The 22,475-nt window shown below is 52.8% G+C and overlaps 3 protein-coding genes across 3 annotated transcripts; all 3 read right to left on the bottom strand.

Moving 5' to 3' along the window:
* Positions 1–8,444: 8,444 nt before the first annotated feature.
* ColSpa_11367 (uncharacterized protein) lies at positions 8,445–9,362 on the bottom strand (the record flags this gene model as incomplete). Its single annotated transcript, XM_049277579.1, has 1 exon — positions 8,445–9,362. The coding sequence occupies one exon, from the start codon at positions 9,360–9,362 to the stop codon at positions 8,445–8,447; it is 918 nt and encodes a 305-aa protein (XP_049133536.1).
* Positions 9,363–10,316: 954 nt separating this feature from the next.
* On the bottom strand, positions 10,317–13,232 carry ColSpa_11366 (minor extracellular protease vpr; the record flags this gene model as incomplete). The annotated part of the gene is made up of 4 exons (XM_049277578.1): positions 10,317–12,381; positions 12,433–12,596; positions 12,656–12,991; positions 13,083–13,232. The coding sequence occupies 4 exons, from the start codon at positions 13,230–13,232 to the stop codon at positions 10,317–10,319; spliced, it is 2,715 nt and encodes a 904-aa protein (XP_049133535.1).
* A 3,149-nt stretch (positions 13,233–16,381) lies between these two features.
* Positions 16,382–21,065, bottom strand: ColSpa_11365 (ABC transporter fum19; the record flags this gene model as incomplete). The annotated part of the gene is made up of 5 exons (XM_049277577.1): positions 16,382–17,045; positions 17,100–17,216; positions 17,270–17,716; positions 17,766–20,791; positions 20,859–21,065. 5 exons carry the CDS (start codon positions 21,063–21,065, stop codon positions 16,382–16,384), a joined length of 4,461 nt encoding a protein of 1,486 aa, XP_049133534.1.
* Positions 21,066–22,475: the final 1,410 nt, after the last annotated feature.

The raw sequence follows: 22,475 nt of genomic DNA, 5'->3' as shown, positions 1-22,475 counted from the left end.
TACGGCAGCATAGCCGCGTCGAGCTTGTTTAGAGCTTTGATTTCAATCGAGAAGAAAACCACTTATTCGTGTGACTGCTCGATAATCTAACACGACGTAGGATATTGGATGTGTGCAGGGTGATCAGGTCTATAGAGAGCGGTGCGGTAAACAACCACAACCTCCCCTTATAGCTACGCAAGATGCCTTTAACCAGTCGCAAATCAACTGTCCTGATCAGGTTAAACTGCCCTGGTCTGGCTTAGCCACAGCGCGGTGGGTAAAGCAGAAGCTCCCAAATTGCTTAAGTAGGTGTGATCAAGGTATTGATTATCACGAAAGACAAAAAGGATGCTCCCCTAGGCACAGAGAGGTTTGATGAATGTGTGTTGATTGTTGGTGTCTGACCTGTGTGTCTCCTTGTCATACGCGGTTCTATACCCCTGATCAGACCCTGCTTAGCTAAGAAATCAAAGAAATCAAACGCAAAGACCATCTCAATGGGAGCAGGAAACCCTGCCGCGTTCCAATATCTCACCTTTTGGGACTTCAATATTCAACGAAACCATTCTCTTAACTTTATGTTCGCTATTTCAATATCATTCCACAGTCACGTCTCGCTGCGCATCAATCTGATCTAGCCCTGGATGTCGATGAAACATCGTCCGACATTCGATAAGCATTGTGACAAAAGTACACATCTGCCGACTCAGGTAGTAAACCGAAGTAGATCTCTCCGAAATGAGTTCTGTCACAACTTTCTGGCCCCTCGGGAGGTGAGGGCGGGCGCGGGTCGGTGAAAGGGAAGCAGATGAGCTTCCTAAAAGCCTCATGATTTGGTGAAATGCTCAAACCTAGAAATTAACCTTCCGTCATTCCTGAACGTGAATGACTGGATCACTTCAAAATGCACATGTGATCCGCTTCATCAACGGGCTCTCCATACCGGTACTCTCCTAACAGGGCCAGGGGCAAGATACCAGATGATCGATGCTTGGTCACCAGTAACAACACTGGATCGCCTAAACGGCAGCCAATTAGAATCTAATATTTCACCAACATCGAAAAGGGCTTGCAGCCCAACAGGGCTCAACTTCCACCTGTAGATGCGGGGTCTCAGTTCTGCAACTTAACTTCCCTCTGATCCTGTTAAGAATCCTAACGTAACACTCGCGCGCGAGAGAATCACTCCAACTCTTCGTGCCAAGCTCTGCATTTAGGCCGAAGGCGGAGATCCACAAGATGCAAGCATCATGAACCCTTGCATATCTCCGCTATGAAGAAGCCTTAACTGCAACCGTACATCACAGACCGCCTCGTCATTTCGTCACTGAGGAGCAAATATGGGCTTAATGACTGAGTTATATCACAGAAACAAAAGTCAGAAAATACCCGGGTTCGTCCGGTCGATCAAATAACAGGTCCAGGAGAGATACAGATAGCCGCTTTTAGCGATGACTTCGCCTACTCGATTGGAATTGGAAAATTCGCGACCATGGGAAGTCATCTTCCGCACCTGCCCGTTGGGCGATGGCTCATCAAGACACATGAGCGTTCTGATCGAATCAAAGACATTCCGCTTACAACGGCATTCCTGAAGCAGCGTAACATACGACGCTGCCAGTCGCATCCACACTACCCGCAAGGTTACTATGGAAGCAAAATGCCCCCGCGTTCCGATGTTCTGGCTCCAAATCTCGGAGCTGCGCCTGGCTATTAAAGTTGATGTGCGTCTCAGCTTGGAATAAATAACCTAGATCAGATTACGAAGTTTTCTTCTCCAAATACTGGTTCTGATACATCCTAATCCTGTCTCTAGAATTTTATCACGATGAAGGGTCCCGTAATTGTTATTGCACTTCTCGCCTCTAGGGTTACCGCAGGGGACTTCAGCCAGAGCTGCAACGAAGAACACATTGACCCATCAACTCAGATTCTGACTGCGAACTGCAACAAGGGTGACGGCAAAGGCACTTTCCAGCCAACTTCCCTCGATCTGAACCGCTGTTTTGCATATGTGGGCAATAAGATCCAGGTACGTCAGATTGTTGAGCTGAGTTTTCTGGGGTAACGGCAATTTTCAAGTTGATCTTAGAAAAATCATGAGGTTATTGCCAGTGAAGGCCCCTGCTGATTTCAGATTGCCTTGTAGTGGAGTAGCAAGGGAGACTTCGGCCAAGTTTGCCATGACTGTTACTTTTACAGCTTGCCGGACCCCGTTTATGGACCGATCTTCGGAACCACCCGAGCATGGATGAACTGCACATGCGACGGTGCTTCAGTAGAGAGCTCGATCGACCTCGGTAAGTCCTTCGCTTGAATTCAAATTTTGGACATATGCTTTGATCATTAAAATTTACACAAACCTACCTGCTGACATCACCTGGAACACGTAGACATCACACCAATGTCAAACAAATTTGGAGATTTGAGCTGCACTTCATGAACTTGGAAACGCGAGTTACCTGATGGTATGCTTATCAGTTACATACGATATTGTTCTGCACCATCGCTTGACCCGTATATCTTTGTTCAGTCTCAAAGATGGGGAGATTGAACGGGTTCACCAATACTATTTTTTAGTTGATGCAGGGAATTACTGAACCAAGCAAGCACTTCCATTTCAACCTGCTTCCCGTCTTGGAAACCTCAAAATATCAAGTTGCATCACAATGCGGTTCGAACATCGAAGTTCGCAGGCTTACAGTGCCATCAATCAATAACAGTTTAGTTACACTGCACAGCCTTCAACTCGTTGCCACAGCGTCAGTGATTGGATAGATGTTAGGTGCCTCGGGGTTTATCTTTCTCTATGAGGAGCGAATGCTCGAAGGGTATCTAATCGCAGTTTCTATGCGAGATGCATCGCATCTTCAAAGTGAAGCTAACGGAGTGCTGCTAAGATTGCTCGCCCACGGTATTGAGAGTGAAAGATTTGACATCATCCTTGCAAGATTTGGTAGCGTCTCCCAATTGTATTCATCCTTCCACTGGTTGCCAAGTTTGGCATGCAGTACCAGTTCGTACAGGTTCGCCATCTCTTGGCTATCCCAAATACCTTCTCGCCGTTTCATGTCTCGTAGAACATTAATGATCCTCCTCTCCAGGTCGACGTTGTCGCAAAAGGCGCAAATGTAAGCCAAAGAAGGCACGATGTCGGCCGCGAGCGCAAACTTTGGCCTCGGCCGTTCCTTTCCTAAAGATACGATATCCTCAGCCATGTCGACGAGCCTGTGGAGATCCTCCATATTGGAGTTCTTCAAGGCACATGGTCCATCTTGTTCGTTAAATATTGCCCAGCTCTTTTGGGAGAACCGAAGCGCCTTGAGTTCGTCGCGATCAGCGGGTTTCATGCGTTTTGGCAAGCCTTTCTGAAACAGCTCGAATCGGGAGCACCATGTCTTGAAATGAGCAGTTGCAATATCCCATGCCACATCATTGTAGCTTCGAGATTCGGGCGGTGGTCTATGGCTACTGCATGATGGCGTCGGGTGCCAGCAGCTATCAGTACTGCAGTACCAAGAATCCTCGAAAGCTTGTGTGAACATCCGCTCCACCAAATGAAAAAGCTGTCGGGCCTCAGAGACGCTGGAAAACGGTATGGTTTCATCTTCGACTGCTTCTGGTTGCGTGAAGAACGATAGGTCTGGTATAACGTCGGCTTCGATCAGCATAGAGGCATCCATGCCCATACATGTGAACATATTCGTGATGTCGCATAACTGGTTGAAATGCTTGTGTACCGTCTCGACCAGAGATTTGTCGGAAGTTGAAAGCGACTCGGAATCGTGCTGATCGGCTAATGCAGCTTGATGAAGTGACTCCAGGACTCGAGACCCTGATTTCAAATGCTGAATAGCCTTATCGTACTGGCCTCTCACGATCTCGAAACAGACGAAGACTAAACAACATATGAGAGTTATCCGAATATTGACAGGCGACGGGTCAGCCATGATTTGTATTGCTTCCGAAACGGCTTTCCTGTAGTGCCTCTCGGCTAGGTCATTGAATGCTAACGCAGACTGAGATGGCTCTGGCTCGGAGAAGGGATTCTCTAAGAATGCTCTGTGAGCAACACCAAGTGCGATGACAGCGTGCTTGACTGAATCGGAGTAGTAGCCTAGCGGCAGAATGTAGTTACTCCATATCTTGGCTAGGGGAGTAGCGAGACCAAAGTCTGGTACCGTACACCGGTGGACATGGTGGAACATCAACCTTTCTAAAGTTGTGCCGGAAACATCCCAATCAATCGGGGGTTTTAGTTGTGTCACTGATGTGATGGGTCGCCTTCGGAGCGACACCAAGCAGTTGGGGCTTCGCCGTTGGCTTTTTTGCAGATACCCTGCATATCCATCGCATTTGTGGTTGTCTTTCTTGCATCTTTTGCAGATCGGCTTCTCCTCATCGCACTTAACATGTCTGGCTCTGAATGCGGTCAGTAATTGCGCATGGTGGTGGCGGTGAATACAAGGTATGATATGATGCCGGTATTGTAACGGAAGAAAGAGGCAGAAAGGCCTTACTTGCTAGTAACGTGACAAGTGACGTCAGTTTAACCATTCTTCAACGAGCAAAAGTGGCACAAGTGTCGTCACAAACCATGTTAAGCACCCAGTCCTAACCTTTGACGCGCTCGCCCTAGTCATCTTGGGCTTCTTCGGCGCGGGTCCCACAGAGAAGACTCCAGTACCGGGGGTCGAGTTATCCAATGACATCGCAAGGTGCAATCTAAATGAATAAAGAGACTGCCTTTTCTTGGAACAAATTGGACTGATGGCGGTTGCTTGTTGTGATCCCAAGATGAGGGCTCTCGGGTGCCGGGTTGTGCGGGCGCGAGAATTCAGGCAGGGGATACATATGCCAAGATGGGCATTTTGGGCAGCGTCCACTATATACAGCCAAGTTGTTGGATACGGATGATCGCAGCCTTCGGCCACCGAATGCCCCTGGTTGCTCCCTGCGGTGCAAGCTCTTTCGTAACGAACGGTATGTGTTTGGGGGCCAGGTTTAGTCTTTTACGATACCGCCAATCATTAGCTCGGGAATTAGCTCTTTACTGATAAATTATGGAGCCATGGAGGGTGAGGCAGTTTTGACATCTCCGCAAAATGTCAGAAGAGGCCGGATAGAATTTGCCTAGCCTCTGGTGAATCATACGGCGAGGCCGATGGACAAGCCAAACGCTTCTTTCAGCCCTATGAGGTCAATTCTCAGTCCCTCCACAGACCACAAGGATATTTTAGGAACCCTACCAGCGGGTTGTCCTGCCTAAACAGACGTGAATATGCGATGCCTTGGGTTCCCTGAGTGTAACCCGCACTGACTGATCATTCCCTGTTTGAGGGACTCTCATTCCTTGTCAAGCATCGTTCCCACCAATGCCAATCGTCTGTGCTGAAATGTAAAACCAAGGCGTCAGTCGTCTTTAGTTGACACATCCCCCCTGAATGCTCCGTATTCGAATAGGGCATCTTTATGTCAAAATCTAGTGAGGTCCAAATCATGAAGTAATAAAACTCAAATTGGGTGATACCTAGAACCCCAGAAAAGGAGGGCTCGCAACGTAGTACTAATGAGGTGATTTCTTTCTTTTCCCTTTTCTTCTCTTGGTTTTGTTCTATCTCCTCCGACGTCCTTGAGTTTTGATATGCGTTGGGGTCATAAACCACATCGTGAATCTGACATAAATGACAGCCAACGTCAGAAGTAACCATGACGGCTCTTCACGTCAGTACAAGATTTGCAAATTCGGCTTCTGTAAATGAATCACTTGAAAGATACACGCCCGGTTCCTCACTTGGATGATGTAATGCCATGGTTACATTGCTGCTTCTTGTATGATTCACCACCAATGTTTGTACCGTGATCGACTGATCGAGAGTGGACGGTAAGCCCGTAGAAGCCGAAGCAACTCGGCATCAGCTGTTGCTGCGGATTTAATAGGAATGCCCTAGTTCATCTTGACAGTCCATGGAGAAATAAAGACGAACCCACCACAAAATGAACCCACCACAAACTAACAGGTCGATAGTAAGGTGGTTACACTGAAGTAAGAGTGAACAGTAGAAGCTTGTCCTGACTTGAACAGCCGCGTCATCGGCAGAACCGTTTCGCTAGGCTGCAGCATTACTTTGATTGGCCCAAGGATTCATGTTTTTCTCTCCTAGTAGTCCCCAATCAGGCCAATAGGTCTCAGTGGAGTGGAGAAAACCAGCAGCTACTTAAAAATGAATGGTGAATTTTTCTTAAGTGACACATTGACGTTTTGGAAGGACAGAACCCTCTATGCAAACGATCTGGAGGATTCCAGTTGGTTGAACGTGTGAGACCAGCTATGCGGAACTTTTGTAGCTTGGCGAAGCCCCGTGTATAAACCCAAGACGATGTCTGCGTTGACCTTGCTTGTTATGTTAAATCAGTAGCACGTGCCGTACATCCGCGAAGCTAAAAAATGAAAGTTGGAAACGGTATGTAACTCTAAATCGTGCTCCGGTAATCTAGTTGACTGAGTGCCAATGCGGCTCGACGGCGACTGCCCAGCGGTGAATGTCCAAACTTTCCACCGCTAAACGAGGCCAATCCCCGACTAGAAGCACATTAACGGAGGTTCTTTTGACGGAAAGCTACGAAGAAAAAAGTGACTCTCTACATCGGATGGCACTTCACTGGCTGGGATCCTGGTCTAATCCTGGCTCGAACGGATAGCGAGGTTGGACACAAAATTGTGCCTGTCGGAATCAGATCCCGAAGCTGCTTCTTCTATAGGTCGCTGGTACCTTTGTCACACATCTTCCAAGCACTCCAGTTGCGCATGCACTGCTGACTTTGGATTCGCGTTGCGACTCATCAGACTCCGTTACTGTGGCTTGAAATGTTTCTATGCACGGATCAAACTGCATCGACAAACAAACAAGGTGTGAAATGTATTACGACATGATCAGGAGAGAGTAGCATTAAGGGGGCTTGGTTCCAGAGACCTTAACTCCACCACACTAGTGTCAGGCAACCATGGAGCCCTAGTCAAAAGCCACTTGGGGTTAGTTTGGTCGACGGGGTATCCTTTCGTTAGTATCAACTGGGGCATCTGCATCGTTTGCTCTCACGAACCGTGACGTGGATTTGGAAGGGAGCCGCTCGGGCTACCATTCAACTCGCACTCAGCTTTGAGCCTACGTGTACGCGACTGGACACAGGCTATAATCGAAATCTGGAACGAACTTAACCCCGGCTTTTCTCTTTAGAAACAGTCAGTCAACAAAAGAACCACCGAGTACCGAGTACTGGGGCTTAGCTGAGATACTGATTTACATAGGGCTGCCACGGGTGAAATACGCGTGATAAACGCAGAACTTGCGGGTTAAAAGTATCCACCGGAAGAGGCTATAACCTGAGACAGACGATTTGAGTCCGTTTCCGTTATCGAGAGGGTTGTATGCCCTTGGCTTTCTTCTCAGATGTTCTCTTCACCATCATCGCAACGGACGTGTCTTGGTATGTTGGATCATTCTGGCTAACGGTGCACATTGGTGAGAGGATGGAGCACCGGAGGGAACCCAAAGTGACAACTCATGCAGGAGATGAAAAGAGCGATCCTAGATGACCAATAAAGAAACGACCATCGGAAATTATTGACCTTCATCGGATAAGTACTCGGGCTTTGCTAAGCATATACTCTGGGAAAGGTTCGCTTACGAACGGAAAGTGTTTCCCTAACGACCACAAGATGCACCGAGTACCTCGCAGCCGCCAGCACCAGAGATGCAAAGAATGTTGCAGAGATAAGCAAAAGGTAGGAGATAATTTCCAACTTATGGGTAACGGAGTTCTTCATCATTTCATGTCGGTTGACTTAAGCTGAGCTGCCACATCAGCGATGCATACCCGTTTGCCGAAACGGGGCGCCAACAAAATGCCTCAACTGCGTCGCAAACGATCTCCCATGCACTGCGGATGAGCCTGAAACAACTACGGCACCACAGAAAGAGGAAAAGCCAGAAGAAAACACATCTGAAGACCCCGGAGCGTCTGATGTGAAACAAGCAACCAAACCGCCGAAGCTGAGAGATTCCTCTTCCGAAAAGACCTTGACGTTTAGCTTGCTGCATCGGCTCCACTGGAACACAAAAACTACAGACTGCAACGAGAAAGTGGGTGTTGTTGGGAGGTCGAAGCGGAGCTCGAATCAGCCTCAAAGCCGAAGTGGCCAACACCCTCTACATTGGACCCAAATTTGAGATGGGAAAGCTCTTGCTGTTCACCCTTTCAGGCACAATGGTTACGGAGGAAAATTCTTACGCCTTTTCCGCTGGGAAGCTCATACTCTGAGTGGCGGTGAGGAGGACACCGTTCAGTGTCCTAGGGCCGATGGTGGGGATATTTCTATTGCTCTTCTTTACTCCCAGAGCCTGGAAAGACAAACTTGACAACAATCGCTGGAACGAAATCCCAGGCGACCTGGAACACCCTCACCTTTCGATGTCCTTTCCATTGTCGAAGCACCCATCTAGCAGATCTTTCATCGCCATTTCCGTTCCGCTCGGTCGCGTCACCCAGCACTCGGCCCGGAACCACCCGTCCCCCTCCAACCCGCGTTCATCTAGCCCTTTCCTCCTTATATCCTCGACCGCAGCCCTCTGCTCCTCGCTCGACGTGAATCGCCGCTGCCGAAACGTCATCCCCTCGACCTTCTCCGTCACGAGCCCGTGTTCTTCCCTCAGCTTCTCTGCAACATCCTCAAACGAGAACACGCGTAGCACGAACGTCACCATCCATAGGCTCCCTGGGTCCTCGACGCACGCCGCGATCCGTGAGAAGGTGGAGGCGGAAACGTAACCCACCCCGCCGGTGCAGACTACCAGCTTTACATCGCGGAGCGCGGAGCGTAACGCCGGGGAGGGATCTGCGCTCTCTAGATTCTCCGCGAAACCGGAGGTCAGGAGTCCTGTTTCGATGGCATAAGAAATCGGCTCGGGCGCCACGTCTAGCCCCAAGACCTCTAGTCCAGGGCGATGCGGACGAGATGCGAAGAATCGCTTATCCGCAGCTATCTGCTCGCGGGAGGAGAGTTTGGGGGTAGAGGCATAGTGAGTTGCCATGGAGCCTAGATCGAGGTCGTGCCGCAGGAGGGCCGCATTGATGCCATAAGAGCAGCATACGTCGAGGACCTTCTCAGTGCTTTTGATACCGCCGTTTGTGGAAGGTTCGTTGGTGGAAGACGAAAGCTCTAAGATCCGGTTCACAAAGGGGAGGGCATGCTGCGGAACCTGGTATTCCAACGGCGTCAGAGCGGCGAAGTAGGCACGCGGGTCCGGTTGGTTGTAGATTGACTTGAAGTCGGCCTTGCGAGTATTGTTGAAGTGCTCGGGTTGCTCCTCGATGGTCATCTTGAGATTGCCAGTATGAGTCAAAACTGAGGCAATGACTCGAGCTGGCAGAATTCGTTCGATAGATAGGATGAGGGAGCTGAGCAGAAGCAGGAGATGTAACAGCACCCAAAGCACACCATGCACCGACAAATTCCACGACTAAGTGGCTTATTGGAGGGGTGCAATCTGTTCATAAAAGGAATCTAAACATATAGGCAAGAGCAAAGGTCGTCATCATACCTCAGCACTCGGCCAACCAGGCGCCAATCCAACAGATGCGCATGCGCTCGAAGCAGGTTTCCCTGAGAGGTGTGCGCGTCCAAAAATGCACTCTCTTCCTGCTTACACGGAATGGGATTCACCAACATCACCCTCGGTCTGCGAGCCGGTTGCCACTTGCAAGGTTCTGATTGAGGTCTAATGAGTCCACCTATGCGACGCGGGCTGCGAGACCCTCTCTCCCCGCTCCAGTGGCTAGACTTCCCGTCGACTCTGCTCCTACATGAGCCTCCCCTAGCGAGGCCGTTTTGTCACTAGCAGAAGCTCTGGTAGGATCTTTACCACTTTGCGTATCTCGCTGAGAGATGCCATGTCGCGCGAACTCAGCCTATGCAGCCAACAAGGGCTGCCCTCAGAGTGGGACCGTGTATTGGTGGATGATGCTTACCGGGACCCATACATATATGCAACAAGCTCACGGCGGAAGATGTGGGCAGATGGAAGCGGGGGTCGGGTAGTTGCGGCTTGTAGCTATGCTGCTTGAACGTCATCGGGGATCGGTCCAGCGTGATTAGACAAAGACAAGCAACTTCACGTAGGTTCATTACTTCATTGGAGACATTCACGTAAGAGAGTCCAAGTATTGATGTTGAGCAACCCCGAATCATGGGATTCATCACGTATTACTTCATTACTAGATCATGTATTTTTATGCATTCATGATAACAAGCCATTACATTCCCTTCTCTTACATCAGTACTGTCCGGTAACCGTGATCTTGGGCGTCTTGTAAACATCCCAGTTGTCCGCGTGCGTGGGGTTGCCGAACGGGCGGAGCGCCGCAAAACGGAACTGGTACTCGCCAGGCGCGATCTGGCTGCCGTTGCCCAGCTTGCCGAACCACCAGTGCTCATTGTAAAGCCCAGCCGCGCTGCGCTCAACGTCGGTGATGGGGTAGGTGAAGGTCTCATCGGGGTCGTACTGCGCCGGGTTGAAGGTCTGGACGTTGCCGGAGCCAACCCACGAAGCGACAGAGCCAACGTAACCGTTCTGGCCCTCGACGGGAGGGTAGACCCACTGGCGCTCCGTCCAGCTGGCGTCGAAGATGTCCCAGCGAGTCTGGCGGGTTCCCCAGAGGAGCTTCTGGAAAATCTTGGGGAAGTCCTGGGCCTCGATGCTGAGATCGAAGGAGTAGGTCGCCTTCTCACCAATGGGGGTGTCGTCGACGGTGGAGACGGACTGGGGCCAACCGGCCTCGTGGACGCCGCCAAGGGTGTTGCGGAGGTCAGCACCGACGCCGGCATAGGGAACGGACACCTGCTCGCCGTTGCTGCCCTGGATGATGACCTTGCCTCCGTACAGGGGCAGGCCGGTGGTGTTCCAGCCAAGGGTGTCAGGGTTGCCAAAGTTCACAGAGACGGTCTTGCTCTCGCCAGACTTCAGGGTGAAGTCACGGGGAAAGCTGATCTCGGGGGTATAGGTCTTGGGGCGGAGCTGGGCAAAGGTCTTGACTCGGTTGGTGCCGGGAAGGCCGGCCGTGGCGGGAATCCAAGCAAGAGCGTCAACACCGGCGTTGGGCTGGACGGAGAACTTGTAGGTCACGTCAGACTTGCCGTTGTTGGTGACGGTAACGTCGTGGTAGCGAGAGAAGTAGCGAGTGTCATTGAGCTGGATCTTCTCGAACTCGAGCTGGGTACCATAGTGAAGAACCTTCCAGGCGTCGATCTGGCCGTTGCCGACCTGGGCCGGAGGAGCACTGTAACCGTAATCGGTGGCGGTGCCATCAGACCAAGGCAAGGCATAACCACTGGAGATGATGCGGCGCGACAGAGCGCGGGCAAAACCCTTACCCTGGACGGAGCGGCCGCCGTGCTGGCTAATGTAGAGAGCCGCAACACCGGCGACGTAGGGGCAAGCCATGGAAGTTCCACTCAGGATGGCGAACTCGCCGTTGAGGTAGGTTGAGAAGATGTTGCCACCAGGTGCGGCAATGTCAGGCTTCAGCTGGTTGTCGTACAGCAGACCCCAGCTAGTGAAGGTGTTGGGGCGGTTGCCGGCAGGATAGTCAAGAGCAATAGGGATCTCGGGGTTAACCGAAAAGTCGGCAGTGACGGTGGTGTTGGCCTTGATGGCCTCGATGAAAGATGCTCCAGACTCGGCAGTGATTAGAGCGATCTGGGTGTCGGTGTTGCCGGTGCCGGGGGTGGTCATGGGGGATTCGTTGTTGTAGATGAGGATGTACTCAGCACCTAGAGCAGCAAGATTCTCCTGCTTAACCTGGAAGGTGCAAGTTCCTCTACGGACCAGGGGAATCTTGCCCGTCAAGTCGGGACTACCCGCGGGGTAGGGAGTGCATCCATCAGCAGTAGCACTGGTGTCGGTGTTGAGGGCGACGATGGGCCAGTCAACAATGGTCGGAGGGAAGTAGCCAGCGGAGGGGAGGTATCCCACGCGGACAGTCTTACTACCACCGTAAGTAGCCTCAAAAGGAATAGCAGGGAAGACCTCGGTCTCGACAGAAGCCACAGCAATGACATTCTTCCCGGAAGACCCGGAGCTGCCGTAAAAGGGGCCGTTGGCACCGCTGTTTCCAGCAGAGATGGTGACGACGACACCCTCATCGACCAAACGAGAGGCGACCTCGGCCCAGGCGTTGTTAGACCACCCGTTAGCACCACCAATACTGGCGGTGATGATGTCGACGCCGTCGCTGTAAGCAGCGAGGAAGGACTCAATCAACGTGGCCGTGTCAGTGGAGGCGGCGTTGGAGAAGACCTTGTAAGCGTGAAGAGTTGCCTCAGGAGCAACACCGACCCAACTGTCACAGAATTAGCTCAGTCTCCAAGAGGCGCTAAATAGGCGTGCTCACGAGTCGGTCTTGCCAGCAACAATACCGGCGACGTGAGTACCGTGACCGCGGGTGTCGAGAGGATCTTCATCAGGAGCCTTGGGACCGCTGGCCGGGTACGACCCGTCTCCGACAAAGTCGTAGCCGTCGGCAACCTTGAAGCCGGGGCCGAATCCACCGCCGAGCTAAGTGTGTCTTAGTCCAGGCTTTTTTTTTTTTTCACACGGCGCAATTGCCAACTTACAGCAGGGTGGTTGTACCAGATGCCGGTATCAACAATACCAACCTTGACGCCCTTGCCAAAGATGCCCTCAGCGTGAAGCTTGGCTACACCAGTGGCGTTGTGCGTCGAATACGTGGGAGCATCCTCGGGAGCGGCAGCCCGGGGCTCGGTAGGAGCAAGCTTGACCTCCTCGTTAACCCAAACGTTGAGGACGTCGGGGAGCTCCTGCAGGGTGTCGATGGTGAAGGTATCCGTCTCGATGCTGGCGCCAGAGAAGACATCGCTGGCAAACTCCTTGACGACCTTGATGCCGTCCGTGGAAGCGACGTTCTGGCGACGAACACGGGCACTCGACCCCTAAATGTCAAAAAACGTGAGTGTCAGCTGGGGACGACAACCGTTGGGAAAAGGCTTCCTCAGGCGGCAGCCACGCGCAGCGGGCACTCACAGGAGCGTACTCGATGATGAAGCTCTTGGCGACGAAGACGGTAGCCTTCTCGTCGTTGCTGCTGGACTCCTCCTGGCGAGGACCAAGGGCCGCAACACCCCCGAGATGGAGGGCGAGGGCGAAGGCGGAGACGGTGGCCGAGATGCGCATCTTGTCGGATGCTGAGTCTTGCCTTGGTAATTGGTAACGAATGAAGGTAGTAGAGCGCAAAGCTACCGAAAGAGAGCAAAACAAAGCGGCGGCGCGGGGAGGGCGAGGTTTAAGTAATCCTTATCCCATGACTCTCGATCAGTTTGCCAGCCGGCGGCGACCTTCAGAGCACCTTACAACAGCCGAGCATACGAGCATACAGATAGCGATGCCATGTGAACAACGCGTCCTGCAGGAAGCTCGGTGCAGCAGAAGACCAAGCACGACGAAGGCAAAGCCACCCAGCTCATCGCCCCTGTCAAAGACGCGATTCCCAGGGTTCAATGCCATGGTAATTGGCCGGCGCGGTGAAGTTGCACGCAGCTAGCTGCCCTTGTCCTGTACGCGCATATCTAGCTGCACCCTCAGGCGCAACAGTGACGTTGGGTCTGGACTACAGACCGCGGCGCTGCAAGGCCCAGGCCCGGAACCGGAGAGGCATCACTCTCGAAGCATGTCGTATGGTTCGCGCCATTGTGTCGGGGCGTGTTATCTGGGGCAAGCTGTCAGAGCAATTTCGCAAGGGGAGCTACCACCGACGGCGGACGAGTCGTGACCGCGGGCGTCGATGTCGCTGGATGGAGGTCGACCAACAATGAGCCGCCAAGACCGAGACCAGCTTCCTCGTTGGGATGCGATGGACGGCACGGCGCAGGCTAGGCGTGGATCAATAGTGCGGATGGCGTGCGGTACGGGTGCGCTGCTCGTTCAACACCTACTGTCTTGAGATGTCCCCCACAGGCCGGCTGCTATGCGTGCCAAGATGTGGTATCGGGGCTTCAGGGGGGAACTGACTAGTGCCAGGTCCATTGTGGATGGTTCATGAAAAGAGTAAAGGGTCGTTTGTCGTAATATGCACGGGGCAATCCATCTCTCTCTACATTATGCGTATCCTAAGCGGCTGTACCACATACCGCGTCGAGAAAGTCGGCGATGCAAGGCTGGCCAAGAGGTTGCATCTGTTGCTTGCCGGACACATGGCGCGAGCGACGTGCCACCTAGTTACCGCCATGGTGTACCGAATGTTCTCTGTTCCTCATTCAGGGCTGACATAATGAGTCTAGATACCATCGAGACATTGGCAATACCGAGACGGAGAGGCCAAGTAAAAGAACCGGTGTCGTTGAAAGAAGCTGCAGAACATCGAAGGTGGCTTGTATGGCTTGATGAATCTTGCAGAAAGAGAGTGCTGACGAGCGCCCAGTTCAGGTACTGAGAGACACTCATAGGCCGGGGAGCTACAGTACCACGAGCATCCGGTTTGTGCCACCTGGTGGCGGATGTCGCACCATCCAGGAAAAGCGCCCACGCACTAGCGCTACTCATAAGTGCGATAAGCTGATGGCCCGTGTGTCGTTCTGCATTAGCTAAGCACTTCTTTTCTAACCTCATTCGGAAGCTCGACAAGCAAGTCTCCACTTATATCCACTTATCAAGGTACGGTCGGTACGTACCGAAAGGGGTCTGTTAACGCTCTTCGCAGTTGATGCTTCTCTTCCCAGCAACATTCTCAGCCTATTCCTCATGCCTGTCTCCTGTACAGAGGGGATACCGGACGCAGGAACAAGTATTCACTGCTCATTTTTGGAAGGAGCAGCTGTAGACGTAATTCTCAAGTTCCACAAGGCACTGGTATCCTACATCCTTGGCCGCAAAGCCGGTCACCGCCGTAGGCGCCCGATCATGATGCAACAGACAGACAAGGAGACTCACAATTCCGCCCGCATGCTGAGTTTAATGAGGCCAAGTCCTCGTGTCACGGAAGCGAAGAGATATAAAAAACCAACCTTGAGAAACTCACAGCTGCAGCGTCACATCGTTCCCTCGCTAGCTCCACCTCCGCCCGTCGCCTGGCCCGGCCGGACTGCGTCCATCCGGGCACGCCTTACGCCCAGTCGATTCACCGTTCACCGAGTTGCATTGTTGGTTGACTGTCTGTATCCGATGAAGATCAGCGGTATCTCCGGAACAGCGGGGCCATGGGTCGATGCGAGAAGGAGACACATGCACAATGGCCTCATTTGTCGCCAGGCTGACGGCATGGCATCTCCAGTGGCCTTTGGTCAGAGCGGACTTCAAGAGATAACCTAATCCCTATTTACAATCAGCTGTGATCAAAGTCCAACAGTGAGCAAGTTTGTTACACGCGAACAAAAGCCTACGTCCACATAGGAAGGTAATAGACGCACCTCGCGAAACCGCGGTGTTGGAGAAAACGACTATCGAATCTTCGACCAGACGACAGCTATCCCGATCGGGGAGGTAGATCTGCACATCCACTCGGAGAGGGGTGGCTCGCATACTGATGTGGGCTGCCACATGCGCACCCTCAGGAACAGGACGCGAAGGGGAGGGGCAGAACATGGCGCCAGTCGAGCTCGCATCGCAGCTGGATGAGTAGGCGTTCTCGTTCTCGGTTGAGACCATTGAGATTGCCTTCATGCCCGTGGACTGTCTTGTCAATGGCAAGCCTGTAGACATCCAACTCAATGTAATAACAGCCGTGACAGCCGCCAGCGCAGTTGCGTGCTGGCTCACAGGAAACGTCGAGATATATGCCCAACCCGACGCGCGCTCTCAGTGGCGAGAACCGTACCCTGTCTTCAATACATTTATTATACATCCATCTTCTCAGCTGAATGCGCCCAGAAGACGGAAGCGACTCTCGGGGGCGATATCACCTCGCCACATGCGCAGCCGAAGAGCCACACCCGAAGCAACCCCTGCCGCGGCGTCGTGGCCGACGCCGAGGTCGCCACTCAACGGCTTGCGAGCTTCACATTCTGGATTGGGAAGACCGGGATCATCCGATTCGTGGTCCGTCGCTTGACGGGAAGCGAGGAGGGGCACCCGTCCACTGCGGGCTAGGCCATGGGCGGAAGCTGACAGTATTACGATGTTCCGCATGCCCATCTCCCTTCCAGTCGGTCGACCCGGCCCCGAAAACTCGGCTCGTCTGAGGTCACATCACTCTAGCGGAGGTCGGCTCGTGCCGAAACTTCAGTCTGGGCACATTGCCAATACTTGGACATCAAGAAAGTCCCCTTGTCTGGGAAAATGCGCGCTTCGTAAAGAATTGTTACATGAATCTCTTTGCACGGGGAGCTAGTCTATGACTCTCGCGACCTGCCCTGGTTCTCGATCGCCCACAGTTCACCAAACCTGCTTCCTTGTGCTTCAACCAGCGTGGCCGGACTGCCCGTCTCAATGACCCGGCCCTGGTCCATCACAATCACCGAGTCGAAGAAGTCCATCACCATATCCAGTCGATGCGAGACCATGATGATTGTGTACCTGCCAAATTCCTCCTTGATGATCTCCTGCATCAACCGGTCCGTCGCGTAGTCCACACTCGAGCTCACCTCGTCAAGCAGTAAGATGCCGCCGCCGCGCCTCTTGAACTTGGCATCCTTGATGCGTCGGCGGAGGATCGCCCGTCCCAAGCTGAAGAGCTGCTTCTGCCCTGCGCTGAGGCTGTCAGCGCTCATGCCCTCATGCAGGCCGCCATGCTCCTCAACGAAGCCGGTGAGCTGCACTGTGCGTAGCACCGAGAGGCAGTCAGCGTCGGAGGCCACTTCGAACGGGTCGAGGTTCGACTTGATCGTGCTGCCATCGGGAAGGAAGACGGCGTCTTGCGGGACGGCAATGATGCGTCGGCGGAGCGTCGAACGGTCTATGCGGTGGAAAGGGAGGCCGTCCATCTGGATATTTTGGGAACAGGTGGAGACAGGATCCAGAAGACGAAGGAGAAGGAGGATCAAGGAGGATTTGCCACTGGAGCAAGTCAGTACGTCTTCACTTATGCTTGGAACAAACGTAGAAACTCACCTTCCGGTTCTCCCACAGAGGGCAACCTTCTGGCCAGCCTGGATGGAAAAGGTAAGGTCTTTCAGCGCAAGGCTGGGGGGCGTCATGTCGCCGTCTAACGACACTTGCTGTTCATTGCTGTTGTTATGCCTTGTCAGCGACGTCCGAAGCACACGCGGGATTCAACTCACCTGTACGAGGCGGACACCCCCTTGATGTCAATGTGGCCGTTTTCAGGCCATTCTTCCGAAGGCTCAACATCCTCTCCCTCAAGGTTCTCTGGGATGACCTTCTCAGAAAACGTCTTGATACGTGCAACGGCGCCGATGGACGTCTCAAGTTGGGTGTAGAACCGAATGAGCATGGCAATGGTCTCGCCCCACGACATGAGGGTGACTAGGGAGGCTCCAGTGAAGCCAGAGTTGGCTCTGAGTGTGATGGCAAGGGAAACGAGGATGACGGCAATGCAAGCGACCATAAGCTGCATCGTCACGACAAGCCACTGTTGGATCATGGCGAGCAGATACGCGGGCCGCTGGGAAGTGTCGAGTAGGTGCTGGTTGTGCGCGATGTCCTTGTTCGTCCAGCCGAAGGCACGGATTGTCGCGACACCTTTGATCGTGTCGAGGAAATGTGTGCTTGGATGTTGTTAGCTGTGAAGTCATCAATGTGGAGGTGTACACTTACTAGAGGGGACTCTTTGACTCCAAATCCAGCAGTCTTAGTTGCCGAGAAGTCCTGAGGTAGAACTTCTGGATGATCCAGCAGAAACCAATCAAGAAAGGATAGCTGATGGCCATGTAAGGCGATGCAATAGCAATCACGGCTCCCATGAAAATTGACTCAAACCCACAGAAAACGGTGTTCAGCAGTGACATGGGCAGCTCGTTGTCGATCAGTGTCATATCCTGAGAGAAGAGATTCGTGATAACTCCCGCATCAGTAGTTGTAAAGAATGTAAGCGGCGCATGGATGACGGTCTTCAGAGCTTGTTGATGAAGGATAGTGCCGGAAGAGGTGGTCATGTAGATGACCACGGCCACACCAGCAAACACAAGAGAAATCAGCTGTAAGGCTTTGAAGAAGCCGAAAAGCCCAACATAGTACTGGCTGCTCTTGCCGAGGCTGTCTTCGGCCCAAAATTTCATCCAGATTGTCGGAAAAGTATTCCAGATGGCGTATGAAGCGGAGAAAAGCATGAAAATGATAGTAGAAGTCACATTCAGGCTGCGGAGATAGTGCATGTAAACCTTGATGTCACCGGTCTGCCTTGACTTCTCCATCATCTCAACAGCAACAGCTGGGGAAGGCTTCGGTTTCGATGATGGAGATGGCGCGGCCTGGCTGTCTGATTTGCGCCCGGCATCGGAGTCCGTATCAGAGTCTGTTGCCGTAACTCCAAGGCTGGCAACATATCTCTTGTCACGCATCAGGTCCTCGAATGTACCTTCTTCGACGAGTGTACCATCTGAACCGAGGGCGATAATGTGGTCGGCCAGAGGGAGGTATTTAATCGCGTGTGTACACAAAATGGCCGTTGCCTTGCGCCGGCGGATGATACCTTCCAATCCAAACACCCTCCGAAAGACTTCGGCTGCCGTGTCGTTGTCGAGGCCACTCAGGATGTCGTCAAATATCAAGAGGTCGCTGTTGACATAGAGAGCACGGGCAAGGGATACGCGTTGTTTCTGACCACCGCTGAGCATGATTCCATTGCTTCCAATCTTCGTATCGTCGCCGTACGGTAAAAGCAACAAGTCCGTGGAAAGCATGCATCCCTCGATGATTTCGTCATATCGTACTTTGTTAAAGGGGGAATGCCCAACAATGTTGTCTTTGATGGTACCATTGGATAGAAACGGGTTCTGTTCGCAGTATCCGATCGCAGCAGCGCGTGAGGGGACGGAGACCAGGCCCCTACTGAACGGAACTTCGCCAAGGAGAACCTTGCAGAGGGTGGACTTGCCAGATGCTACAGGGCCAACAACAAGGGTAAGCTGAGATGCTGGGACGGACGCTGTGATGTTCTGGAGCACCATCTTGTCTGCAGCCCAGCCGAAGCTGCCATCTACAATGGTGATTGCAGGGTCGGGAGGGCTGTTCTCTGAGTCTTCGTGCGCGGACTCGTCAATCGGCCTCAGAGGTATTCCTTCCAGATTGTCCCTGTAAGTGCTTTCCTCGGATAACCTATCACTCCATGCCGAAGAGTGGGTAGACTGCCGGAAGTCTATGCGTGGTTCCGCTTCGAGGAATTTCTGAATCCGTCCAAGACAGGTAAAGCCGGCAATCATGTTTGGAACGGATTGGAAGAGCAGGGCCAGTGGGTTATTAAGAAGAACCAAGAATGAAAACGCGGTGAAGATGGTTGTGATATCCAGACGGGATTGCGCAAATACAAAAGTTATTGCTGGGGAGACAATATTCGGGGCCAAAGCAGCGAGCGCAGTGACTATGATGAGCCAGCGGAACTGGTTCCCAATCCGCATCTCTTCAACTCTCATCCTCTGGACGAACTCGGCTACCGGACCCGTGATGCCAGAGATGCGAAGGTACTTCATGTTGGAAATGACGTTCGCAGTAAGACCCACACGCTTCTGGATCTGGGCCATCCAGCGAGACTGCCGCTCGCCTGTGAATTTTGCGACCGCACCAGTGATACCAGTGCAGACGAGGATCACAACAATGGGCGCAACGAAAGCTGCGCCCAGCTGGCGCTCTAGTAGCCAACAGCCGAGGGCAATCTCGATAAGGTTGGCCCAGATCTCGTGAAGACTATAGAACCCGCGGATGATGCGCTCGGTGTCGGTACTCATGAGCGTCACTGCCGCAGCGTCTCCGGTTCCCGCCAGCGAAGCTTCCGTGGTCTTCTTGTAAATGACTGCAGACAAGCAGCCTCGAGACATGTAAAGAGCTCGCTGCTGGAAGTAGTAGTAAAGCGCTGTTGAGATTGCGATGCCGGTGTAAATCAGGACAGAGGCACCGATCAGTCCATACCCCACGTTCTTTGGCGCATCGGGATTTTGGAGATACTCGAGGAGAGTTTGGATGAAGAAGGGCTGGCTGTAGTTGAATCCAATGAGTGCGATTCTTGGAGCTACAGGTAGCAAAAGCGGAACAGCCAAAGCCTTGGCCAGGGCTCTGGCCAGCCCATGCTTTTTACCGTGATACGTTCCCTTATCGAGCTCTTGGGCCAGCGTAACCTGCATCGTCTCCGCTATCATGCCTTGATCGAGCGCATAGAGGTCCTTGATGGTGAGTACGTTGCGGTAGCCATAGAGGAAGAGACGGTTGAGCCAGAAGTAGACGCCCAAGCTGAAGAGCCCGCTCGTCTCCTCGGGGCTATGTTCATCTGCGGTCCAGGCAATCCACTTTGCCTTTCTCTGAGCCTCGACAAACAGTATGACGATCTTGACAGCTAATGAGGCCGTAAAGAGCCTGGCGAATAATTGCGTCGAAAAGGTCCTGGCCATCAACCAAGAGGTCCGGGTCTGGGCAACGTCGAACAGAATCTGGAAGAAGATGTAGCCCGTCAATAACATGGAGGGCCTCGGGGCCTTTGAATGCTCAGCATAGGACAATCCGATCATGAGGAGAGCGGCAAGAAAGCCGAGAACTGATGCGCCCACGGCGAAGCCATCGATGCGCGAGCCATTGGATGTGGTTTGAAGAATGAGGAGCGCAAGCTGAAGTGTAGCAAATACTGTGACGATGGCCTTTGCAGAGTGAAGGTTAGGATCGATCAACTCAGGTGCAAAGAGACTGTAGTGGAGTTTCACGCACCAATTTGATTGTCTGGACGGTCTTGGCGCCGACAATCCGAGGTTTTCGCGAGAGGTACGCGATGCGGGGAAGCGAGAGCGCAGCAAAAACGGCTGCGGGAATGATGGCTAGGAATATCCTCTCAAATCGGAGAGTAAAATCGAAGTCGCCGCGGCACCCTTGAACACCGGGCCCAAGCGAATCGTCATTGAGACACCTTGAGCTCATTATCCAGGTCCCTCTTGCCCACGGGCAACGGGGCAAAACTCGCTCTAGAGTACACGAGGTCCGGTATTGGAGTTCAACGTTGGGTAGATTCGATGTCACGAGAAGGGCGTCACACTGGTGTGGGTTGATTCGAAGAGTTGAGAAGAATCATGTGATGGGAATCAATAGAACGAGCTGGGGTGGACGGGCTTGTTAAACGAGCTTAATATGTCTATGGTTGTGGGTTCTGCTGCCATGACGCATGGCGAAGCTGACGCCTTATGCTGATGATGATTATGCTTGTTGACTCAAATTAGGCTGCAAGGAATCTCCTCCAACGAAAAGCTTGTACGCAATCTTGTCAACATTGAGGTGCCTGGTCATCAGCAAACAGGCATGAAAAGCATTGGTGCGTTTAGCAGAGCATGTCTGCAAGGCCGCAGCCTAGAGTTGAAAGCGCAGACGTCGTAAGCCGTAATCTTTCTACCACCAGGAGCGATATTTTGGTCGTCGGACCGCGCCATTGGGCCCAGAAACGCGGCTTAATGAAGCCCCGATAAATGTCAGACTGCAGCGAATTTCTTGGTGCAGGCAGGGCTAGCAGACGACGCGCGAGATCGAAAGCGGAAGGTCACTAAGGTCGCTGGCGAAGATTACGGGCGGGGGCATTGAAGTTTGCTGGATCGTATCCTATCGGAGCAAATCCGAGAGAGGGCCCAGAATCACAAACGTGTGCGGGACATTGTGTGACCAAGCCCGCGATACGAAGAGACATACCGAGAGTCGAACGTCGAAATGAAAGAATGGTAAGTCGTCTGTTCTTAAAAGCTGCATTCTGCCGAGAGCTGTGCTTGCTCTACGAGCTCTACTGCGAGACGCAAAACCAACCTTTGCGCCCGCCTCTTCGCGATCAAAGCCACCACTTGATGGCTCAAAAGCAACGGTCCTGGCACTACGGCCTCAGTTAGGGGCTTCGACCCGAGTCGGGCCCTTGCCAAGGGCATCGTGACGGCGGGGGCAGCCCTGGAGCGGCCGAAGATACGGGTCTAGCTTACCCACATTGCCGGCCGTTCCATGCCGCTTTGTGCCATCGGGTTCCTAGAGTCCTGGAGAGGTTCGCCAACGGGTGACGACCGATATCACCATTGCTGACGAGTATTTCATCCACCGGTGATCAGAAGAGTATCGAAAATGCTGGACAGGCAGCGGTGAGGGTGGACGCGTCGGCTTGATGCAATGGCTGCTCTCCAGACCACGAAGACGATGACGAGGCCAGATCCAGGTCATGTAAGGACCTTTTGTTACGGGCAGGGTATGGAGCAGACCGTTGTGGTGGCAGCTGACGGTCGTGCTTTCTGCGATAAGCAAGCCGTTCATTCCGATGGGGGGGTTCCCCCTCGGCCTGGATGAAGATTCGCCTGTTGGTGTAAC

This window comes from Colletotrichum spaethianum (assembly GCF_022836535.1).
Source record: "Colletotrichum spaethianum MAFF 239500 DNA, contig45, whole genome shotgun sequence".
Classification (NCBI taxonomy): domain Eukaryota; kingdom Fungi; phylum Ascomycota; class Sordariomycetes; order Glomerellales; family Glomerellaceae; genus Colletotrichum; species Colletotrichum spaethianum.
The sequence above is the reverse complement of the archived record's forward strand: the minus strand, read 5'-3'. Positions and strand labels throughout refer to the sequence as shown.